General features: G+C 34.7%; 1 protein-coding gene across 2 annotated transcripts in view; it reads right to left on the bottom strand.

Annotated features, from left to right (window-relative positions):
- Window positions 1-1869: 1869 nt before the first annotated feature.
- The window catches only part of LOC130186287 (metabotropic glutamate receptor 4-like), a 178837-nt gene continuing 164572 nt past the window's right edge, over window positions 1870-16134 (bottom strand). For both annotated transcript variants that reach the window (XM_056403263.1, XM_056403272.1), the window contains exons 10-11: window positions 6521-6767; window positions 1870-3719 (exon numbers count right to left, since the gene is read on the bottom strand). In XM_056403263.1, the coding sequence (XP_056259238.1) occupies window positions 3670-3719; window positions 6521-6767 (297 nt within the window). In that variant the 3' untranslated portion in view covers window positions 1870-3669. The remainder of the gene's footprint in view (window positions 3720-6520; window positions 6768-16134) is intronic.

The raw sequence follows: 16134 nt of genomic DNA, 5'->3' as shown, positions 1-16134 counted from the left end.
TCTGAATTTCCCAAAGCGCAAGGTGACGTCTTCAGATGTCTTGTCTTGCCCAAACGTATAGAATTTATTGTCATAGAGAAGTAAGGATCATTTTTCTGTCAATCGACTAATCGATTTATCACTGCTCCTCTAGCATTAACATCATCGCAGGTGATCAAAATGTTTTAATCAGTAGTAGCTAGACTGTAACGTGGTACATTATCAGTGTCCATCAGTATGTTTCGTTTTATGTTGGTGATTTAATTGTTGTCCCACTGATACGGAGTTGTTAATTCTAATGAGATTAACAATATATGGATGCATGTATGCATTACTAACAGCATTACGTGGTATTCGACTCCCGGGCAAGATAACAGAGCCCAGTGTAAATATTACAGTACAGCTGCCTCGATTTGAGTGTGGAAGTGGCTTTTTCTTTTCATTTTGTGTAGTTCACCTTAGACCAACAGCTCTCTCTACTAGACACTACACATGTGGTTGTTATGTTTACAGTCTACTGTGGGTGATCCATCTGCATTGCCTGTTGCTGACTTCAAGCCCCTCCAGTGAGTTGAAGTCACACTGAACTGTAGATGTTTTTTTGTTGCACAAAATAAAATCTTTACTGGCTACTGTGTGTGTGTGTGTGTGTGTGTGTGTGTGTGTGTGTGTGTGTGTGTGTGTGTGTGTGTGTAAGAGATGTTGACTTATCCTCAACACTTCTTGTGGATTTTGTTTGGGGATGTCTTCCAGAGAAAGAGCTCTGATGCTGGTGGAGCTGATTATTGAGTTTGCAGGTCTCGAGGAATAACACTGAAGTTATGCGCAGCTTGTGTTGGTCTTAGCCAAGTGTTATTTATTAATAATATATTGACTGGCTGATTTTATTTAGTTAGCACCTCATATCAGTGTGCTGCAGTGTCTCACATATATAGATTTGTTTGGTAGTGCAGATGTAGTTAAACTGAAAATTCTTGGTGTTATACTGAATTCTCAATGTTTGATGTTTCCTGAGGGAGAATCGATTGACTATTTTAATAAGATACTTTTAATGCTTAAACCTGCATCATTTTACTAAAATGGTTACATCATTTTCTAATACTATGTTGTCTTTATTGTTGGGACAGGAGTGGCATAAGATATTTCTAAATTTGTTCAAACTGAAGCCAAAGAAAATCAACAAGAACGCATGTCATGAAAAACCTTGTAGTCTCATGAGGCTAAAGACTGCAGACACCTCATTCTGTCTCTGCTGTGTGAAGATGATATATAGTCTGCATATTGCAGTAATCTCGTACTTGTGCATGCACTTACCACCCTTGCCTTGCAACAACTGTTATTTCCAAGCCTTTTGTATGGTGGGTTCACTGTTTCAGGGAGGCGTGGAGAAAATGATAGATCCTTAGAGCTCGCTACACGCAGAGGCCTTCGATTCAAGTAGCAACTAACCATTCATTTTCAATAATTTCATGTTTCCTTCCACCAATTCTCCATCCTTCCATTGCTATTATCAGGAGCAATTGTGGCAACATATTATTCAGAGGACAGCAGCCATTGTTTTGTTTTTCTTTATGGCTGACAAACTTGTTTTTAATCTGTATTATTTCCTTACAACAGGAAGAAAAAACACACATCTGCTCACACAGAAGCGCTGCCAATCATATAGCTGAGGATAATGTAAGCTTGCTAATGCATCATTCTGGTTTTTTAATCAGGCAACATACTGTACAAGACATTAACTGACAGTAATAAACTGTTAGGGGATATCCTGCTCTCTCTCTCTCTCTCTTTTCTTTTTTTTGCAACAAAGGGATCAAATCTATGAGCAAACTAACTCGTAAACGAAACTATTAGATTTTCTAAAATTCACACAAACCTGAAAACGGATGCTGAAGTTTTAAAACATTTTTAATAGAAATAAAATTTTGTATAAAAAAAACTAAACATGCTTCACACACTTCATTAGTTTTCATGAGGTTTTACAAATACATAGCCAGATAGCCAGGCACTGTATCTTTTTGTACATTTTCCCCAATTTTAGGATATGTCAGGACATAAAGCAGACATCATCAATCTATTTAATAACATACATTAACTTGCCATTTAATTTTGGTCAGCACTCACATTTTATTCTGCAACACAAATGGTGTTGAAAGTAATACAGAGGGAGGCATGAAAAGCAGCATTGAATTCACAACACAAATGACCCCACAATGTTTTCCCCAAGACATTAGAGGGCTTTTATACTGCACAAAGCCAACTATTAATCTGTTCAGCAAGCTGGGGGTGATGGATAGAGATATCGTATACTTTTGCAATTAGATTTTCATTTGTTGAAAAGCCTTACAACTTCCTGACACTTCCTCCGTATCATGAAAGTGCCTGAGGAGGACATGTATAGTAAAGTAATGAATTTTCTCAGTGGCTGGTCCATTATGGATATCACCTTCAGGGCATAACGCACGATCCTCTCAAGGGCATACTTCATCTTAATTCCCCTCTTAATGGATCTGTACAGCTAAGCTTTACCCTTACATTACGTGTAACCAAGAGAGTAGCTGGTGGCAGTGATGGGAGGGTCATCCTGGATGACAGCTTCCAGTGAGATCTCCTGGCTAAAATACTCTTTATTTTAACCAGGAGCCACTGTTTCAAAGCACGTACAGGTATGTGGAGTGAAGTGGCAGTCTTGGGCTAGCTGGTAATACAAATCATGGCCTCACTTAAGCACAGATAAACAATCACTCACTAGACCTTCACCATTTGAGAACAGTTTTTAAACGTACAATAGGCTCGGGCCCAAACAATTGTTAACAACGCTGCAACAGAGTTTTTAAACGCATTCCAAAGATATTATTTTTTCATTTTCTATTTATTATTGTTATTTTTTTTTTTTTTAACAACACAACACAGGATGTTGAAACTGGCATGCTCAAAATCAGCAGAGACCATCTTATACGTGTAGTCATTCTTATTAAGTCAGTGGAAACCTGGAAGAGGAAATAAAAATACATGGAGTCTGGTACAGATTTCTAGCGTTGTTGAGATGATCCCCATTTCCTGTCATCTGGCTCATGAGACCGGTACACATTTAGAATTAAAAAAACAAAAAAAAAAAAACACAAACCCTTCTTAGAAATCCATGGACCACGTTTTCATGCCTTTTTGGTGTTGATTAATCCCTTTGTGATGCCTTGAGGATTTTAAGATTAGTTATAGTTTGCAAAACTGGCAGACAACATTAAGAACACCTGATCATATTGTTGACTTTAGTTCAGTTTCAGTCAGTGCTGCTCAGGATGACAGAGAGGTCTTTGAAAGAGGGCATAGCTGAAATGTAAACACTCAAAAGGAAAGCTCCATCCTTCAATCTCCAGGCCTCTGCCATGCAAGTATTTTTCATTTTTCTTTTTTTTTTGTGTTTGTGTGTGTGTATTCTAGTGAGGCAGACAGAAGATGGAACCTTACAATTGTACTGTCATCTGTTCTGGTCCCGTGTTTTGTCCGTTGTGGTTCCTCTTTGTGGTCTCTCCTCGCCATGTCACGTCTTTGGGCAATGCTTCTGTGATCTCCACCCGTACAATGACAAATCCTTCATTTTTTTCTGCCGGCCGTGTGAAATTCCACTGCATGTTTTCTTCTCCATCCGTCAGGGTGGAAATCCTGAATTATTATAAGAACATCTGTCCCTTAGATTGCATGGTTGCTGTAGCTGATGTAGGTTTGCTTTGTTGGGAAACCTGAAAGGGAACAATGAGAGTGGAGATTGAGAGTCAAAAGAAGTTAAGGTGAACTATTATAACCTGTGAAACCAAGGACTAGGGAATGTAAGCATTTTTGTTTGGCTCCGTTTTCCTACCTGGTGTAGTACATGTGAGATGAATACCTGAATAGTTTGTGTTCAGTTGCTGACTAGTTCTCATGCTGCAGTGTAGCATAAAAGCCAATAAGTCTTAAAGAAGCCCTTGCTCTCTAGCCATATTCTCCACTAAATACATATCCTGTATTACCTACAGCAGATGGAGGGTTCAGAAAAGCCCACTGCCCCCCCACCGCCTCCCTTTCCTTCAGCCGTCAGGCCTCAACTTTCCAGTTGTCTCCTCAGACCGTGTTAGCCGATTCGCTGAGGTGGAGCAGATAAATCCTGACATATCACCACCAGATCTCTGCAGTTGTGCGAGCTGGCCCAGACAGGAATTTTTCAATTTCATCAAGCCATATATCCACACCGGTGATGACAATGACAAATGGTGCTTATTCAAATAGCCATGCACTGTGCAGCCCCTGTAAACGGTAACCCCATCAGGATAAATTGCTGCTGGCTATCAATTCTGCGTCTTTGCCTTCTTGCCACTTATTGTAACCAAAGGCCCTATTAACCCTCCACAGAAGCTTAAAGCAAGATATGAATTAATGTTGCACTGTGTAGCTATTCTGATGGGCCACACAGCAGTGTGCCATTGTTACCACAGTGCATCGTCATACAGTTTGTATTGATTTATGCTTTTGTGTTAACAGTAAATACAATGTCAGCTCTTTTATTTTACTGTGAGAGGTAACATTTCTCACTACTGGTATGAAGACTGAGGAGTAAACACAGCTTTAAAAAAAAATGTGACAATAGACTTGATTTCTTGTTAGTACAGGCCAGACAGAGGGAATGTATCTCTGTTGACAGACATGACCGATTTCAACCTTTCCCTGCCCGAGGCGAGCTGAGGAAGAGATTTTTGGAAGTAACATGACTAATTTCAGCTGACTCAATCACTGAAGTCATTATTTACAACACTTGTATAAATCCAGAGTGTGCCACTGTTACAGTAGCGCCAAGCTTTTTTATTGATATTGAGATGAGGAGGATGTACACGCTCAGAGAGAAGCTCCTGCCTTCAACAAATTATGTTCATTATTGATTTTTTGATTATTATTATTTCAATCAATTGACTAACGTCATGCCAAAACATAGTGAAATACGCCCAAGGTGAGGTTTTTAGTCCAACAAAAAGATATTAAATTTACATTATATATTAAACAGTTAAAGTCCAAAATCTTACATTTGAAAAGCTGGAACAAATTAATGTTTGGCTTCATAAATGACTTAAACCAGTAAATTAAATTCTAAGTATTTATCTTAGTTAGTTTAGTTTTAAGTTTTTTTGTAATAATTTCTTCTTTTGTTTTAGAGAAATCATAAAATGTTTTGTGATGTTACAAATTCAAAGCATAGAAATGTTCCCTTTATTTATACTTAACTACAACTAAAGTGTTTAGTTGATTAATTGATTAGCTGATGGACACAAAATTAAAGGGCCACTCTTTTGATAAGTGAGTAATTTTCTTTAGTCTTACTAAATATTGGTTTCAGTTTGTCAAATGTGGGGAGTTTAGTCTCTTTGCAGTATGAAGTGGCCCCTTAGTAGTAGTAATAGTTTTGAAACTTTGTGAAAATACTTTCTTGGGAATAATTTTAGCATAAATTACTTCTCCCAACCAAGAAATAATCTAGCCGTTACCTCCAGGTACAGTAATGTTAGTTTGAGACCCCAGCCTTAGATAAGTGATTGATTATCAAAGTGTTGATTGACTAGTCAATTAATCATCCTAATCCTAATTATTTGAGCACTAGTTTAAACATTGCTGGGGTGTAAATAGTGAGAGTAATAGTCAAAGAGAGAAGGTACATTTTTAGCATGTGAATCAAGTTTCATGTGCAGCCACAGAATTCAACGAAGTAATGATGAAAATCAAATGAAAACTACAAAATAAGGCATGAAACATGGTTTCTGCAGTGTTCAGGAAGTTGAATTTAAAGACCTTTTTAAAACCACATAGCACATAATGTCATACCTATTTCATTATCATACTGATAGGTAGGTATAAAATATAAAATATAATAAAAACCAGCAGTAAATTATTTACCAACTGCAAGATTACATTGATTTACATATACACATTAAACATTTTTGTCAGTACTTCCTGGTAATAGGCTATAATTAATTAATCATTAAACACGACTTTGACAAGCAGTCAGAAAAGGATGGATTAACCAGTTAAAAATAAGTCATTAATATATTTATATTTATTTACAAAAATAAACTTAATTTAAATCTTTTTAAACACCTGCAGATGACAACCTGACAATCTCAATATTTCCTGAATGTAATATTTGAAGGTTTTACTGATGTAGAGTAGTTGCATTGTTGAATTGCAGAATATGTTGTGTTAACTGTAATCCATTCCTTTATGACTTCACCTCCACACAGACACACAATTCAGAATCCAGTAATAACTTCCTCTTCACTTATAAACAGTATCCCACCCCCCCCCCCCCTAACAACAGTGGCACATCTACTGGATTCAGTGAAGTGTTAAATAACATGCTACACAGCTGTTATTTGATAATTATCTTTTACTCCGCTTCCTATCTCTGCATCAGTTTGTTTGATTTATAGACACTGAAGGACAAAATATGCCAGAGAAAAAGAAACAAAACAACAACAACAAACAGTAGGTACTTCCTCATTGACATTCATGTTCTTACTTTGTGTTTCGAGGCTTTCACACAGCTCGGTCTTGGCTTCTCCATTGGGTCTGAGTCCGGCCTTGGGGTTAAATTTGTTGGACATGGTGGCGGCGGTAACCACAGCCTTGAGGCTCCGTGTGCGCTTGGGCACATTCTGCTCGGGGTGGAAGAGAACCACGTAGACCTTGGGCATATAGAGCAACCCAAGGGACACCGAAGCGCTCAGGCTCACCGAGATGGTCAGCGTGGTCGTTTGGATGTACATCTGCAAGAGGAAAACACCAAATATGCACAACACAAACAGTTTAGCCTTTTTTGGCACTGGATGTTACAGATTTTTCTATATGGGTAGCGGCCCGTACAATACAAGTGACATCTGCTGTGTATCATTCTAATTAGAGTGTCCAATGACCCATTTGTTGGCCAAGCTGTTGTTGAAATAGTTTCTACTGGGTCCAATAAAGGCTTCAAAACTATTTAATGCAAGTGACGTGATAAAACTTGTTTTAAATCAGCAGCTCATCTGCTTTTACAGCTTGTGTGTCGAACCAGCCAAGGCCACCTTGTTTGTTTAATTTTCTGCCATACTAGTTTTAATATGGCCATCACGTCAACCAGAACACAGATTTGTTAACATCAGTCGATCGGATGCTATTCTGACTCATAACAAGCAGGCCCATAAAAAAAAAACAAGCTCATGAAAATTTTACACACGGTCAAATCCTCTGAATCATGGGGGACGGCAATACTGACTATCATTCTCTCTCATTCCATTTTAATTGTTTGCAAAGCTGCAGCAAATTAATGAGTCATCTTCAGGGAAGCATTAAAGAAGGAAAGCTTTTGTAATTTCTATACATTGTGCCATGTTTGTGACTGCTTGACTGGCCATCTGAGAGAAATTAACTTGGTTGTTAGAGAAGTTTTAATGTAATGATACTGCAGACTGGAAAGCATCCAAACATCCTGGCATCCTCAGCAGCAGCGGTCCCAGCCTTTTGCAGACTGGCTGATGAGGGGAGATGCTGGTACAGACACAACCAAATTGAAAAGGGCAAACATTTGGATATTTTAACACACAGCAAGTCTTATATCTCCCTACCACATCAGAAGAAACTCAATCTCTCCCAGACTCTGTGTTTTTGCTTACCATACTGTACAGTTTTTATGACATACTGTACTATGAAGTTTTTATGTCCTACTATACTGTGATGTTTTTAATGCCTTAGTATAATATGACGTTTTTATGCCTTAACATAGGCTACTATGACGTTTTTTATGCCTTAGTATACTATGACATTTTTATGCCTTGCTATACTATGACCTTTTTTATGCTTTACTATACTGTGACATTTTTAAACGTTTCTATGCCTTACAATACTATGACGTTTTTAAGACATTTTTTTATGCATTACTATACTATGATGTTTTTTTGATGTTTTTTATGCCTTAGTATACTATGACGTTTTTATGATGTTTTTTATGCCTTAGTATACTACGATCTTTTTTATGCCTTACCATACTATGATGTTTTATGCCTTACTATACTATGTCATTTTTAGACTTTTTTTTTTTGCCTTACTGTACCATGACGTTTTTTCTTGTTCTATGCCTAACTATACTATGATGTTTTTTCAAATTTTTTTCCTTACTATACTGTGTTGTTTTTGGCGTTATATGACTTACTATACTATGACTCTGGCATACAATACTATGACCTGTTTTATGATGTTTTTTATGCCTTAGTATACTATGACGTTTTTATGACGTTTTTTATGCCTTAGTATACTATGACATTTTTATGCTTTGCTATACTATGACCTTTTTTATGCTTTACTATACTATGACATTTTTAAATGTTTTTATGCCTTACAATACTGACATTTTTATGACATGTTTTTATGCATTACTATACTATGATGTTTTTTTTATGTTTTTTATGCCTTAGTATACTATGACATTTTTATGATGTTTTTTATGCCTTAGTATACTATGACGTTTTTATGTTTCACTATACTATGATCTTTTTTATGCCTTACTATACTATGACGTTTTATGCCTTACTATACTATGTCATTTTTAGACTCTTTTTTTTTGCTTACTGTACCATGATGTTTTTTCTTGTTTTATGCCTAACTATACTATGATGTTTTTTCAATTTTTCTTCCTTACTATACTATGTTGTTTTTTGGCGTTATATGACTTACTATACTATGACTCTGGCATACAATACTATGACCTGTTTTATGATGTTTTTTATGCCTTAGTATACTATGACGTTTTTATGATGTTTTTTATGCCTTAGTATATTATGACGTTTTTATGATGTTTTTTATGCCTTAGTATACTATGACGTTTTTATGCTTCATTATACTATGATCTTTTTTCTGCCTTACTATACTACGATCTCTTTTATGCCTTACTATACTATGACGTTTTATGCCTTACTATACTATGTCGTTTTTTGCCTTTTTTTTGCCTTACTATACTATGACATATTTTGGCCTTATATGCCTTATTACACTATGGCGTTTTATGCCTTACTATACTATGTTGTTTTTTAACTTTTTTTTGCCTTACTATACTGTGACATTTATCATTCAAGAGACCAGATGTTTCTTTGCTCCACTGGAAAAAGAACTCACACTCCACAGTTCCTCACTGTTCACACCTGGGGACGACCCTTCCCCCCACAGACCTTACTGGCCAGCCAGTGTGGGTCAGTGTGTGACAAGGGTGTCACCAAACAAAAACAGATCTCCTTCTTCTCTTCTCTCTCTTCTCTTCTTGGCTTGCTCTGGAGAGCAGCTCCTGCTCTCTCCTCTCGGCTCTTCAAAGGGCAACAAGGCCCCAGCCCAGGTCAGCTCTGCTACCTGAGAAACCAGCTCCCTCGCCGGGCCTGCTCACAGCAGCCTGCAAACACTCTTCTCTTCAACAGCAGCGACCTGCTTCGGATCAACTGAGAGTGAACCAAATTCTCTTCAGAATCAGCAGCTACGACACAAGGCCAGCTGATTTTCCAAGCAACAGGAGTCATAGCAGAGTTAGCATGGAACAGCTAACTCTGTGAGGAGAACAAAGGAGATAACAGCAAAGCAACACAGCCAGACAGGACTTTACTCCACCAGGAAGCCTCCCAACTCACTGGATTTTACAACAACACTGCAAAGGACCTCTTTGTTTGTTCCAAGGACTGGGTAACGTTAACTGACTGGGCCTAACCTTTCCCAGCACAGCACAGCATAGCTAAGCAGCAGAGGTCTTAACTTTGTTAATGTACTTGTTGATTGATGTCTTGTTGTTGTAATGTTTGCTTAGGTTGTGGTCAGTCATACAGTTAATCAGTTACTCATATGTTCACACACATAGTAGCACGTCTCAGTTCTAGAACCTGCATGAAGCTAACCACCTCCCTCTAACCTGGTACCTTTAGATTACATGAGCTAGTCTAACAAAAAAACTCACACCTTCCCTCCAACACACACTAGGTGGTCTCAGTGGCCATTTTTAGTAGTTTCTTTGTTTACCACTAGCTTGTGTAGTCTTCTTTGTTCAGGTCATGTGGTCACAGTGAACACTTTGAATCGGCCATCTTGCCTTTGTTTGTGCCCCCACGGGGACACACACATACCCCTACACACACATACACACACCTGTATATACTAGATTAGACATTGTGTTTTACTCTGCTCCATTGTAAATAAATGCCTTTAAGTATAACTACTGGTGTGTTTAATGTTGCACAAGCATGAATATTGCCAACCTCTACTTTGTAGAATTCCAATCCTTCTACTTTAACTTACTGTTGATTTGGTAATTTGGTTATAGTTAGTAATCTAATGGTTAATCAGAGTTCCAGATTAATTGTAATAAATTGAGACTAAAACCATATTGGCTATTTTGCCTATTAGTTTAGGCTGGTGCCCCGAGGACTATAATTAATTTTAAAGTTATTATTTAACATTAATATTTTTAATATTAATATTTTTCTTAATTTATGATAGCCAATAAATTGATAGAGAACCGAAATCCAACATATTTGGTGTCCAGCTCATGAGGTACAGCTCAGCCCCAACACTATACTAGTTTTTTTTGGCGTTATATGCCTTACTATACTATGACGTTTTTTAAAAATTTTTTGCCTTACTATACTATGTGGTTTTTTGGCATTATATGCCTTACTATAATATGACATTTTTACGATGTTTTTTTTGCCTTACTATCCTATGACGTTTTTTAACATTTTTTTGCTTAATATATTATGTTGTTTTTTGGCGTTATATGCCTCATTATACTATGGCATTTAATGCTTTACTATACTATGACATTTTTTCAAATTTTTTTGCATTACTATACTATGATTTTTTTGGCGTTATATGCCTTATTATACTATGGCGTTTTCTGCCTTACTATACTATAACATTTCATGACGTTTTTTGGCATTTTTCTGCCATTGTATACCTTAACTTTTTTTTTTGCATTTTTATGCCTAATTATATTATTTCTTCTCATGCTTTGCCATACTGTGACGTTTTTATGACCCTTCATGCCATAATATACTATGATTTTTTTTTTGACATTTTATGCCATACTATACTATGATGTTTTTTGGCATTTTATGCCTTATTATATTGTTTCGTCTCATGCCTTACCATACTATGACGTTTTTATGACCATTTATACCTTAGTATACTATGATTGTTTTTTTTTTTGACATTTAATGCCATACTATACTATGATGTTTTTTAGCATTTTTCTGCAATACTATACTATGACGTTTTTTGGCATTTTCATGCCTAATTATATTATTTCGTCTCATGCTTTGCCATACTATGACGTTTTTATGACCTTTTGTGCCTTAATATACTATGATGTTCTTTTGTCATTTTATGCCATAGTATACTGTGACGTTTTTTGGCATTTTTCTGCCATACTTTGACGTTTTGTGGTATTTTTCTGGATTTTTATACTATCTCCTTTGATGCCTGACCATACTATGACGTTTTTATGACCATTTATACCTTAATATACGATGATTTTTTTTTGACGTTTTATGCCATAGTATACTATGATTTTTTTTGGCATTTTTCTGCCATAGTATACTATGACGTTTTTTGGCATTTTTATGCCTAATTATAATGTTTCGTCTCATGCCTTACCATACTATGACATATTTATGACCTTTTATGCCTTAATATACTATGATTTTTTTTTGACATTTTATGCCATAGTATACTATGACCTTTTTTGGCATTTTTCTGCCATAGTATACTATGACGTTTTTTGGCATTTTTATGCCTAATTATAATGTTTCGTCTCATGCCTTACCATACTATGACATATTTATGACCTTTTATGCCTTAATATACTATGATTTTTTTTTGACGTTTTATGCCATAGTATACTATGACGTTTTTTGGCATTTTTCTGCCTTACTATACTATGATGTTTTTTGGCATTTTTATGCCTAATTATATCATTTCTTCTCATGACTTACCATACTATGACGTTTTTATGACCATTTATACCTTAATATACTATGATTTTTTTTGACATTTTATGCCATAGTATACTATGACGTTTTTTAGCATTTTTCTGCCATACTATACTATGATGTTTTTTGGCATTTTTATGCCTAATTATATCGTTTCTTCTCATGACTTACCATACTATGACGTTTTTATGACCATTTATACCTTAATATACTATGACATTTTTTGGCATTTTTCTGCCATACTGTATGTTGACGTTTTTTGGCATTTTCCTGCCTTAATATACTATTTCCTTTGATGCCTGACCATACTATGACATTTTTATGACCTTTTATGCTTTAATATACTATGATTTTTTTTGACATTTTCTACCATAGTATACTATGACGTTTTTTGGCATTTTTCTGTCTTACTATACTATTTCCTTTGATGCCTGACCATACTATGACGTTTTTATGACCTTTTATGCCTTAATATAGTATGTAATTTTTTTGACGTTTTATGCCATAGTATACTATGACGTTTTTTAGCATTTTTCTGCCATACTATACTATGATGTTTTTTGGCATTTTTATGCCTAATTATATCGTTTCTTCTCATGACTTACCATACTATGACGTTTTTATGACCATTTATACCTTAATATAGTATGTAATTTTTTTGACGTTTTATGCCATAGTATACTATGACGTTTTTTAGCATTTTTCTGCCATAGTATACTATGACGTTTTTTGGCATTTTTATGCCTAATTAAAATGTTTCGTCTCATGCCTTACCATACTATGACATATTTATGACCTTTTATGCCTTAATATACTATGATTTTTTTTTTGACATTTTATGCCATAGTATACTATGACGTTTTTTGGCATTTTTCTGCCTTACTATACTATGATGTTTTTTGGCATTTTTATGCCTAATTATATCGTTTCTTCACATGACTTACCATACTATGACGTTTTTATGACCATTTATACCTTAATATACTATGATGTAAGGCGTTGTGTGGCGTAGTGGTCTAAGCAGGCGCCCCATGTGTAGAGGCTACAATCCTCGCTGCAGTTGGCCCCGGTTCAAATCCCGCATCGGACGGACTTTCGCTGCATGTCATTCCCCCTGTCTCTGCCTCCCTGTTTTCTGTCTCTCTCCACTATACTATGGCATTTTTATGCCTAATTATATCGTTTCTTCTCATGACTTACCATACTATGACGTTTTTATGACCTTTTATGCCTTAATATAGTATGTAATTTTTTTGATGTTTTATGCCATAGTATACTATGACGTTTTTTAGCATTTTTCTGCCATACTATACTATGATGTTTTTTGGCATTTTTATGCCTAATTATATCGTTTCTTCTCATGACTTACCATACTATGACGTTTTTATGACCTTTTATGCCTTAATATAGTATGTAATTTTTTTGATGTTTTATGCCATACTATACTATGACGTTTTTTTGGCATTTTTCTGCCATACTATATGTTGACGTTTTTTGGCATTTTTCTGCCTTACTATACTATTTCCTTTGATGCCTGACCATACAATGACATTTTTATGACCTTTTATGCCTCAATATACTATGATTTTTTTTTTACATTTTATGCCATAGTATACTATGACGTTTTTTAGCATTTTTCTGTCTTACTATACTATTTCCTTTGATGCCTGACCATACTATGACGTTTTTATGACCTTTTATGCCTTAATATAGTATGTAATTTTTTTGACGTTTTATGCCATAGTATACTATGACGTTTTTTAGCATTTTTCTGCCATACTATACTATAACGTTTTTTGGCATTTTTATGCCTTACTATACTATTTCCTTTGATGCCTGACCATACTATGAAGTTTTTATGAGCCTTCATGTATTAATATACAATGATTTTTTTTGACGTTTTATGCCATACTATACTATGATGTTTTTTAGCATTTTTCTACTGTACTATAATATGACGTTTTTTGGCATTTTTATGCCTAATTATATCGTTTCTTCTCATGACTTACCATACTATGACGTTTTTATGACCATTTATACCTTAATATACTATGACGTTTTTTGACATTTTTCTGCCATAGTATACTATGACGTTTTTTGGCATTTTTATGCCTAATTATAATGTTTCGTCTCATGCCTTACCATACTATGACATATTTATGACCTTTTATGCCTTAATATACTATGATTTTTTTTTTGACGTTTTATGCCATAGTATACTATGACGTTTTTTGGCATTTTTCTGCCTTACTATACTATGATGTTTTTTGGCATTTTTCTGCCTTACTATACTATTTCCTTTGATGCCTGACCATACTATGACATTTTTATGACCTTTTATGCTTTAATATACTATGATTTTTTTTTGACATTTTCTGCCATAGTATACTATGACGTTTTTTGGCATTTTTCTGTCTTACTATACTATTTCCTTTGATGCCTGACCATACTATGACGTTTTTATGACCTTTTATGCCTTAATATAGTATGTAATTTTTTTGACGTTTTATGCCATAGTATACTATGACGTTTTTTAGCATTTTTCTGCCATACTATACTATGATGTTTTTTTGGCATTTTTATGCCTAATTATATCGTTTCTTCTCATGACTTACCATACTATGACGATTTTATGACCATTTATACCTTAATATACTATGATTTTTTTTGACATTTTATACCATAGTATACTATGACGTTTTTTAGCATTTTTCTGCCATACTATACTATAACGTTTTTTGGCATTTTTATGCCTTACTATACTATTTCCTTTGATGCCTGACCATACTATGAAGTTTTTATGAGCCTTCATGCATTAATATACAATGATTTTTTTTGACGTTTTATGCCATAGTATACTATGACATTTTTTGGCATTTTTCTGTCTTACTATACTATTTCCTTTGATGCCTGACCATACTATGACGTTTTTATGACCTTTTATGCCTTAATATAGTATGTAATTTTTTTGACGTTTTATGCCATAGTATACTATGACGTTTTTATGACCATTTATACCTTAATATACTATGATTTTTTTTTTGACGTTTTATGCCATAGTATACTATGACGTTTTTTTGGCATTTTTCTGCCATACTTTACTTTGACGTTTTTTGACATTTTTTGGCATTTTTCTGCCTTATTATAGTATCTCCTTTGATGCCTGACCATACTATGACGTTTTTATGACCATTTATACCTAATATACTATGATATTTTATTTGACATTTTATGCCATAGTATACTATGACGTTTTTTAGCATTTTTCTGCCATACTATACTATGATGTTTTTTGGCATTTTTATGCCTAATTATATCGTTTCTTCTCATGACTTACCATACTATGACGTTTTTATGACCATTTATACCTTAATATACTATGATGTTTTTTTGACATTTTATGCCATAGTATACTATGACGTTTTTTAGCATTTTTCTACTGTACTATAATATGACGTTTTTTGGCATTTTTATGCCTAATTATATCATTTCGTCTCATGCTTTGCCATACTATGACGTTTTTATGACCTTTTATGCCTAAATATACTATGATTTTTTTTTGACATTGTATGCCATAGTATACTATGACGTTTTTTGGCATTTTTCTGTCTTACTATACTATTTCCTTTGATGCCTGACCATACTATGACGTTTTTATGACCTTTTATGCCTTAATATAGTATGTAATTTTTTTGACGTTTTATGCCATAGTATACTATGACGTTTTTTAGCATTTTTCTGTCATACTTTACTATGATGTTTTTTGGCATTTTTATGCCTAATTATATCGTTTCTTCTCATAACTTACCATACTATGACGTTTTTATGACCATTTATACCTTAATATACTATGATTTTTTTTTGACGTTTTATGCCATAGTATACTATGACGTTTTTTGGCATTTTTCTGCCATACTATACTATGATGTTTTTTGGCATTTTTATGCCTAATTATATCGTTTCTTCTCATGACTTACCATACTATGACGTTTTTATGACCTTTTATGCCTTAATATAGTATGTAATTTTTTTGATGTTTTATGCCATAGTATACTATGACGTTTTTTAGCATTTTTCTGCCATACTATACTATGATGTTTTTTGGCATTTTTATGCCTAATTATATCGTTTCTTCTCA

Source organism: Seriola aureovittata, chromosome 2, assembly GCF_021018895.1.
Source record: "Seriola aureovittata isolate HTS-2021-v1 ecotype China chromosome 2, ASM2101889v1, whole genome shotgun sequence".
Lineage (NCBI taxonomy): Eukaryota > Metazoa > Chordata > Actinopteri > Carangiformes > Carangidae > Seriola > Seriola aureovittata.
The sequence above is the reverse complement of the archived record's forward strand: the minus strand, read 5'-3'. Positions and strand labels throughout refer to the sequence as shown.